This window comes from Elgaria multicarinata, chromosome 11, assembly GCF_023053635.1.
Source record: "Elgaria multicarinata webbii isolate HBS135686 ecotype San Diego chromosome 11, rElgMul1.1.pri, whole genome shotgun sequence".
Lineage (NCBI taxonomy): Eukaryota > Metazoa > Chordata > Lepidosauria > Squamata > Anguidae > Elgaria > Elgaria multicarinata.
Window position 1 is genome coordinate 43,362,642 of NC_086181.1, and position 9,351 is coordinate 43,371,992.

At 49.4% G+C, this 9,351-nt stretch overlaps 1 protein-coding gene across 1 annotated transcript; it reads right to left on the reverse strand.

The window, feature by feature from the left end:
• Positions 1 to 1,827: 1,827 nt before the first annotated feature.
• Positions 1,828 to 4,235, reverse strand: CEBPE (CCAAT enhancer binding protein epsilon). The gene is made up of 2 exons (XM_063137860.1): positions 3,678 to 4,235; positions 1,828 to 2,210 (listed from the first exon to the last, which is right to left on the reverse strand). Exons 1-2 carry the CDS (start codon positions 4,101 to 4,103, stop codon positions 1,908 to 1,910), a joined length of 729 nt encoding a protein of 242 aa, XP_062993930.1. The 5' UTR covers positions 4,104 to 4,235; the 3' UTR covers positions 1,828 to 1,907.
• Between the last annotated feature and the right edge of the window lie 5,116 nt (positions 4,236 to 9,351).

The following is a 9,351-nucleotide window of genomic DNA, read 5'->3' on the forward strand; positions in this document are numbered from 1 at the left end:
AATCTTCTCTTCTCCAGGCTAAACATGCCCAGTTCTTTCAGTCTCTCTTCATAGGGCTTTGTTTCCAGACCCCTGATCATCCTGGTTGCCCTCCTCTGAACATGCTCCAGCTTGTCTGTGTCCTTCTTGAATTGTAGAGCCCAGAACTGGACGCAATACTCTAGATGAGGCCTAACCAGGGCTGAATAGAGAGGAACCAGTACCTCACGGGATTTGGAAGCTATACTTCTATTAATGCAGCCCAAAATAGCATTTGCCTTTCTTGCAGCCATATGGAGGAGCTCTTGCAACCAAGAGCTCCTCCAGGTGCCGGCCAAGTGATCCTTTGCACCCCACGTGTCACCCCAATTGGGACAGTGTGCCATCCATGAAGGAGGCGGCCAAATCCACCAGCTGAATCCCTTTCTCCATGCAGAGAGAGGCACGGAACTCCTTCTCCCTCTCTGCATACAGAAAAGAAAAAAGGGCAGGAGCAGATGACATCCGTGGATGGGTGGAGCTTCAGGGTGGGGCTGTAAGGCAAGGCCCCACCCCCTTGGCGTCATCTGGCCTGCCAGATTGGTCTGTGGGGGTGCCATGCAGCCCCAGAACCAGAAACGGTTCCTCGCCCCGGGTCTAGAACAAACGTTTGTCAAGGGAAATAGCAAATGAAAATGATTTCTCTTCCCAAGCCTGTCTTGGCTCAGGAAGACTGGGGGGCCAGATGCCGAGGGGGTGGTGCAGCCTAGTAGACCAGTACACAGGAGATACCAATCCAAATCTCTGCTTAGCCCTGATGATCACAGAGGATGTCTTTGTGTTTACATGAAACAGCACCCCTTTTGCAAATTCCTGCCTGAAAGTTCTTTGCTTCTGCACCGTTTGCACGGCAATTGCTTTGCTTTACCCCTGTGCCGAGCGAAGAAGGGAGCAGGTATGAAAAATGGGGAGTGTAAATCTGTCTTCCGATTGCTCCCCCCTCTGGCTTTTTCTTCCCCACATCTATTACAAGGGCCTTAGCCGCTCAGTAGTTTTGCATATTCTATGGTCTTTGGCTTCGTTCTTAGCAACTCCAGTTACAGAGCCTCCAGATCTTGACCTGATCAGCTGCTAATTACGGTGGACAGCCCTGGGGCCAGTGGACTATTGATACAATTCACTATCCGAGGCAGGGATGGACAACCTCAGGCTGGAAGGCCAAATCTACCCACCTCCTTTGCTCTCAGTCCATCCCTTGGCCACACCCCGTTTCCCCAACCACCAATCTCTGGTGGTGTCCCAGGTATGCACATTTCCCCCTCCATTCTACGAGGTTAAAATGCCTCTCCTACAGCTTAGTTACTGGCCTTAAGAACTTTAAGCTAAAATATGCTGGTATTTTGGCTGTGCCGCCTTTTGCCTTCGACCCCTGCCCACTTCTGGAACGTGGTCCCTGGAAGCTTTTCCTAACCTGAATTCTGCCCCGGAACCAAAAGCAGTTCCCCCGCCCCTGATCTCGTGCGTATTTTTAAATTTTTATTCTCTCAGCATTTTAACAGTCTATGAATTCAATTTCAACTTTGCTGTTTTAAATTTGTATTTCTGCACCGCTGCTGATTTTATCCTGGTTGTGCTTTTATATTGTATGTCATGGTTTTTTATATTGTATGTCATGGTTTTATATTGTATGTCATGGTTTTTATACTGTTAGTTTTATACTTTGAATGGTTTTAGTTTTTTGTGAACCGCCCAGGGAGCTTCAGCTACTGGGCAGCATAAAAATGCAATAAATAAATACAGGAATAAAAGGAAAGGAAAGTCAACCAGAGATCACCAAAGTGAGCCTGTGGCATGAGAGATCCTTTTTATTTACATGCTCCAAATCCCGCCCCTCTTAATTCCAGGCCCCGCCTCCTCTGGCCCGGCCTGCTCTCCACCCAAGGTTGGCTTCAGCTGCATCCCCCCAGCCCTTTGATAAGCCCAGCGGCTTCGGGCACTTGGCGGAAAACGTCACGGAGGGTCTCTGTCTCTTGCATCAGCTGCTCTACCCGGCTGCGCAGCCGTTCGTTTTCGCCCAGGAGTTCCACCATGCGCTGCTGCGTCTCCATCACCCTACGCTTGGCCTTGTCCCGGCTCTTGCGCACGGCGATGTTGTTGCGCTCCCGGCGCAAGCGGTACTCCAAGCTGTCTTTGTTCATGGACTTCTTGCTCTTGGGGGTGCCGCAGGGCGGGGAAGGGCTGCAAGGCGGGCCCTGGGGAGATGGAGAGAGGAGTGATAGGCCGCGGGTCGGAGGAGGCGCGTCGCGGACGGACGCCCAATTACTGGAGCTGGTTGAGGTACAACGAAATCGGGCCTATCACACAGAGAGCCTTTCGCTTAATACATTCAAATCTGAAGATGAGGCTCAAATTCTAGGGAGCCTCTTTAGAACAGAGGTAGAAGCACAGAACTGTCTTTTGCAACCTGCTGGGCAAATGTCAGAAGGACTGCATGATGACTTGGGTGCTTAAGGACTGGCCTTTTGGAGTCGGAAAGGGTTCTTCCAGATGGACAGCTCCTGCTGCCAAGAATTGGAAGGCACTGTGCAGCTATTCCGTCTTTTCATAGAATCATAGAATAGTAGAGCTGGAAGGGGCCTCTAAGGCCATCGAGTCCAACCCCCTGCTCAATGCAGGAATCCACCTTAAAGCATCCCTGACAGGTGGTTGTCCAGCTGCCTCTTGAAGGCCTCTAGGGTGGGAGAAGAGCCCACAACCTCCCTAGGTAACTGGTTCCATTGTCGTACTGCTCTAACTGTCAGGACGTTTTCTTCCTGAACAGATTTTTTTGCAGGAAGCCAAAAGGACCCACCAGTCCTCTGGCCCAAGAGGGAAAGGAACCAAGATGCAAAGCTTATTGCGGGTTGGGAAGAAGAAGGAAAACCCAGTTCTGAGAGAAGGGGAGGGAGGTTGTGGGTTCCTGTAAGAGCAGTACGGCAATGGAACCAGTGACCTAGGGAGGTTGTGGCCTCTCCCACACTAGAGGCCTTCGAGAGGCAGCTGGACAACCATCTGTCAGGGATGCTGTAGGGTGGATTCCTGCATTGAGCAGGGGGTTGGACTCGATGGCCTTGTAGGCCCCTTCCAACTCTGCTATTTTATGATTCTATGATTCTATGACTAGGGATTTGGGTCATGAGATGCTGCCTCTTTTCCTTCAAATCCTTCTTCCAACCTCCCCTTTCCCATGAAAAGTCTGGCACCATGCCTAGTCTGCATACCCTCCTGCGGCCTTCCTCAACCTGACGCCCTCCAAATATGTTGGACTTCAATTCCCATCATCCTGAGTCAGCATGGCTGGCAATGATGGGATTTGCAGCCCGGCTCATCTGGAGAGTGCACAGTTGGGGAAGGGTGCCCTACCGTAACTCAGACTTACGTACGTGTAACTGGACTAACCGCATCTTCTTCCCGTCTACCCCTGCCTCCCACTTCCTTCCCCTTCCTCCGTTGTCTTCCATGTATTGCATTATAGATTGTAAGCTGCTCAGGGCAGGGACCTGTTCTGTAAAGTGCCATGCAGGTTGATGGCACTATAGGGAAAAAAACCCACAATAAATGCTCAGGGAAGATCACATTGCAGGGAACGGTGCATGAGTGAGACCTGTTCTAGAGCGGAGAGTCTCCGAACTGGGCGAGGCAAGGGCATCGGGTGGCCAAAGGACCTCCAGCCTCCTTACCTTGAGCACTCTCAGGGCTTGTCCAGGACGCACTCCCGGCTGGGCGAGGGTCACCTGGGCGCAGTGGGTTGCTGGAAAGTGCCCGGTGTTGTAGGGATGGCGGCCGTCGGCCCGCCCAGCATCGCCGCCTCGCGGTTCCTCCTTAACAGCAACGGCCCGTGGCTCAAAGGGCCCGAGGCCCTTGCGCTCGCCTCCGTAGGACAGGAAGGGGTACGGCTCCCCGGGGAAGTAGTTGGGGAACGGGGCACCCTTGGGCGCTCTCTGCTGGGCCCCTTGCAGCAACTCCGAGAGCAGCTGCTCGTCTCCCATGTACGAAGCCAGCTCCGATTCACAGAGCGGGCCCAGTTCGGGGCCGCTGGGCCGGGCTGGGGCCATTTCCAGGGCTTGGTAGTGCCGCTCGCTCTCAAAATACCCGCCTTGGGACATGGCACTCAGTCGCAATCTCCTGTTCCCTTACTTCTTTCCTCTCTCTCCCCGGCCTGCTGGCGACTCCAGTGTGCTCGTTTATGGCCAGTCTGTATTTTAATGTCCCTTTCTCAGGTTCCCTCTTCCTTTTTGGGGTGGGGGATCCTTAATATCTTCTTCTTTCTTAGCACTCCAGCTCAATATGAGTCTGTCTTCCGCCTTGGCTGATTCCACGCTTTCCTTTTTGACGCTCAATTTGTTTTCCTTGACTTTTTACCGTGTCGGTGTTCTTCTGCCTCCTTCTCCAGGGACGCCTGATGTTCTACTTCGGCTTTCCTTTCTGTCACTTTTTTCCGTTGTTCCTGTTCTTGCTCACACTCCTACCTTTGGGGCTTTGCTCCTTCTGTCTTCTGTGACTTGTTCCCCCTTTCTCGGTGTCTTTTGCTTCTCCCTCTCCTCTCCCTCCCCTTCCTTCCTCTTTCTGAGGTGCGACCCGGCTCATAACAGTAAGCCTGGCTCACCCAGCAGTCTCTCCCTGTGTCCCTCACCCTCTGCAGGAGTCCTCCTCATCACTACTGGTCATGCAATGAACATACATGGTCCCGGTGATGCCTTTTTAAATTTCTCTCCCAGCATAACCCATGCCTCTCATTGCGACGGTCAACTTAGCTTCCATCTCCACTGAAGGAGAGTCCTACTAGAATCATAGAATAGCAGAGTTGGAAGGGGCTTACAAGGCCATCGAGTCCAACCCCCTGCTCAATGCAGGAATCCACCCTAAAGCATTCCTGACTGATGGTTGTCCAGCTGCCTCTTGAATGCCTCTAGTGTGGGAGAGCCCACAACCTCCCTAGGTCACTGATTCCATTGTCGTACTGCTCTAACAGTCAGGAAGTTTTTCCTGATGTCCAGCTGGAATCTGGCTTCCTTTAACTTGAGCCCGTTATTCCGTGTCCTGCACTCTGGGAGGATTGAGAAGAGATCCTGGCCCTCCTCTGTGTGACAACCTTTTAAGTATTTGAAGAGTGCTCTCATGTCTCCCCTTAATCTTCTCTTCTCCAGGCTAAACATGCCCAGTTCTTTCAGTCTCTCTTCATAGGGCTTTGTTTCCAGACCCCTGATCATCCTGGTTGCTAGATTGGACCAAACCTCCCATCTAGTCCAGCAGGGCAGAAACTCAGAACTGAGGTCCCGATCCAGCCCTCCGGTGTCCTCCAGATGGCCATGTTCCATCCCGTTTCCCAACCACCAATTGTTTGATAGTTTCCTGGCTCTTGTGCAGAATTTCCTCCATTCTGAAAGGTGGAAATGCCTCTCCTCAGGCTGAGTCACTGGTGGTGAGAGCTTTAAGCTACCATATGCTGGTATTTTGGGCTCCAACCTCTTTAGCCTTTGGCCACGCCCACCACGGGAATGCGGCTTCTCCAAAATCAAATTCGGCCCTTGGGCTGAAAGGGGGACAACACTCCTAATCAGGTCCCACATCTTGCTTCCTTAAGCGGCCAACCAGATGCCTCCGAGAAGCACAGAAGCAAGATTGAAAGTCAATAGCCACCACCCCAACAAACTGGTAATTGCCTCTGTATCTGGAGATTCCCGTCTGCTGATTAGGGTGACCATATGACCGGATTTGCCCGGGTTTTTGATGGCAAATCCGGGACGGGGAGGGGAAATCCGGATTTTTTTCAAAGAGCAGCTCTAATGGGAATTAACAAAAATGCTTATAACTCCATCATTTTTTAAGATAAAGTCATGAAACTTGGCACAATGGTAGCTATTAGGAAGGGCTTTAGTCACACCAAATTTGAAATAGATCCGATCATCCATTGATTTTTTAGGAGTTTTTTTAAAAATTAGTTTTTAAAATTATTATTTTTTAAACTATCATTTTTAAAGATAAAGAGCTGAAAGTTGGCACCGTGATAGCTTTTAGGTAGAGCTTTAGCCATACCAAATTTGAAACAGATCTGGGGCCAGTAGCAAACCCTGTTAACAACAACAGCAGCAGCTTGCAATGAGTGAAGATACAGTCAGAAAAGATATTTGAGGGAATGGGAGATTGTAACACACAGAGTATGGCAAAAGCTTCAAAGTACAGCAAAACCTACAAAAGTAGGAGTGAGTGAAGTTAATTTCAGATACATTGAATCTCTCACTTGTTCTTTATTTCAGTGATTTTAACATTAAGATGTTTGGTAGAACAAATTTGTCTTAAATGTGTGCTGTAAAATCAGACATGTGACCAAGGCTATGTTCGGGTGGGCACGCCCCCTTGGGGCCGACCATGTTGTCTTCCTTTTTGGTTTCCAAAATATGGTCACCCTACTGCTGATAGATGTGTCCACCTCATCCCCTCTTAAAGCCATCCAGGCCAGTGGTGGCCACCATTGCTGTGGCCTCTTGTGGGAGCAAATCCCACCAATTAATTGCGTGCTGTGGGGAGTAGAACTTTCTTCCGTGTCTCCTGAATCGACTACCCATCATTTTCATTGGATCACCCCAGGTTCTCAGGTTACGAGAGAGGGAAGAGAGAACGCCTCTCTCTGCCTGCTTTCTCCGCACCATGTGTCGTTTTGCAAGCCCCTTATCACATCTTCCCTTACTTGCCTTTGTTCTAAGCCACAAGGCAGGTAACTTGTGGACCTCCAGCATAGCCAATGTGAGGATGATGAGACTTGTAGGCCAACACATCTGGCGTGTGGCTGTGCGTGCCAGGTTTGGAGAAGGCTGCTGTAGCCCTTTCGTTGTAGAGAAGGTGCTCATAAGAAAAGCCATGCTGGATCAGGCCAAATAAAAGGTCCATCTAGTCCAGCGTTCTACAGCCACAGTGGCCAACCAGAAGCTCACAGCGAGCCACGGCAGGATGTCAGTACAATGGCAGCCTCCTGCTCACATACCCCAGCAACTGATAGCCATAAGCATTCTACCTAGGACCCTGGAGCTAAGCTATAGCCAGCCTCATCCTCCACTAATTTGCACAGTCTCCTTTTAAAGCCACCTAGGTTGGTGCCCGACGCTGCATCTTATGGTGAAGATTTGGATTGCCTTCCTGTCCCGTAACGATTTGGATTGCCTTCTGTAGCTGCCTAACTTCACAGTATCACATAGACGAGCTCCTCTTTCCTACAACTATTGCACACGACGCTAAAAAAAAAAAGAACCTATCAACCTCTTTTGTCTTTTGCACTTTGTGCCATTTGTGAAAGTTGCTAAGGTGTTGTCAATACAGAAGAGCAATCGCTTTTATGTTTACTGCAGTGTAAGTTAAAAATTCTCATTAGAGATGGAAAAGCCACTTTATGCCGTGTGATAACACCTAACCTTTGCCTGCTTCCAGGGGCCATGTTGGAGCCAGGCTGCAAAGGCTAAATGTTGCTCTACACAGTCTTTTTCAGAACCAGCAGGTGGAGCCCTGCAGCCAGAAGTACAAATGGACAAGCCCTAGACACGTGAGATACTTTGGGAGAGAAAGGAAAAGAGGTGCAATTCCTGTTGGCTCCCTTCTTTTCTAGCAATGGAAAGGCGTTCAGGCTTAAAACCTTCTTCCCACACCCCAAACTGAGACCTAAGTTCAGCTTCTTGAGACCTGTGGGTCACTTATGGAAATTTTAACTTGCCCCCAAAGGCACCCTTATGGTCGGGGGGCGGGGGGGGGGGAGACGGATGTCCCAGCTCCAAAAGAATATCATAGAGCTAGAAAAGGTTCAGAAAAGGACAACTCAAAAGATCAGGAGGTGGGAGCATCTTCCCCACAGTAGGAGTTTAAGGAGTTTTTTTTTCTAAACTAGACTCTTGTGGGGTTGGTGAGTTAGAGAAGGTTTGTACAATTATGCAAGGTGTGGAGGGAGAGATCTTTCCCTCCCCTTTTCAAAATACTAGAATGCGGGGATTGGTAATGGAACTGACTTGTAGTGGATTCAAGACAGAGAACATCATCACATGGGGGGAAATCGTGTTTGCTTACCGTCGCTTCTCCGCCCACGCATTTGTCCCTCATTACGTCCTCTTTTGAAAAAGGAAGTAAACAACTTCCACGTGCCCCATTCAGCGGGCCGTGTGCTTCTCCTGCATACAGCAGGAGATAGTGGCAACTCCATCTTTAAAAATAAGTCAGACTTACTGGGGTGTTTTTTGTCGCACTTTGAAGGCTAGAAGGGGCAGGAGGTGCTGGAGACAGATGACATCGTGAGAGGGACCCGTGAAAATCCATGAGTGGCCAGTAACGAGCATGCAATAAAATGCTCGCCTAATGGAGCTCAAAGTCTAACTTAGGGTGACCCTAGGGAGAGGAAGACAAGGCTCCTGCATCTTTAACAATTGTATAGAAAAGGGAATTTCAGTAGGTGTTATTTGCTTGCATGCAGCACCTGGTGAAATCCCCTCTTCATCACAACAGTTAAAGCCGCAGGAGTCCTGCCCTCTTTTGTATCTGGTCACTCTAGTATAGCTAGTGCAGCTTTAACTGTTGTGATGAAGAGGGAATTTCACCAGGTTCTGCATGCATACAAATGCTGAAATTCCCTTTTCTATTCCACTGTGAGAGATGCAGGAGCCCTGTCCTCCTTTCCCTATGGTCACCCTAACTACTACTTCAAACAACATGCAATTTCTGGAATGTACTGCCACAAGATGCGGTGATGGCCACTGCCTTAGGTGGATTTAAAAGGGTTTAGACACATTCATGGAAGCTGAAGCTATCAATGGCTGTTAGCCACGACAGTTAAAGACAACCTCTATGCTCAGAGGCAATAGTACGTCACATTAAATACCCGCTGCTGGGGGAGGCCTGTCAACTCCACACCCTGCCTGTGGACTTTCTAGAAATATAGATGGTGGATGTGTGAAACACACTGATGGACTAGATTTCGACCTCCTCATGTTCTTAGAGGGCAGGAATGATATGGTGGTGCAGAGACAGGACTCCACTGATATCAGAAGTTTTTTCACCTCACCTTCAGCCATTGGAGTGAAAGAATTAATGCCTTCCAACAGCTTTTCTCCAGTCTTCCCCTCTACCAGCAAACATTGTACAGCCTTCCGGCCATTTGATAGACCTATACTGTGAATGAGGTTTTTTTTTTCCCTTCTTTTTAAATTGTGTGGAGTGGAGAATGGCACTTTCAATCGAAGTTAGCACAATCCTTGCCTGAGCGGTAAGTATGTTGTCTAGCCCAGGTTTATTCATTTCTGCCAAATAATTCCAATGGGAAATTGGTATCAGCGGGACAGAAAAGTGTGTGTGCTTCATGACGTTTCGGCTTTCTACAGT

What these genes read in the sequence shown, in the direction of transcription:
- CEBPE (XM_063137860.1), bottom strand. Translation starts at nt 4,103, where the DNA reads ATGTCCCAAGGCGGGTATTTTGAGAGCGAGCGGCACTACCAAGCCCTG. An exon ending in AAGCCCTGAGAGTGCTCAAG is followed by an intron (nt 2,211 to 3,677) that starts GTAAGGAGGCTG and finishes CCATCTCCCCAG; the next exon opens with GGCCCGCCTTGCAGCCCTTC.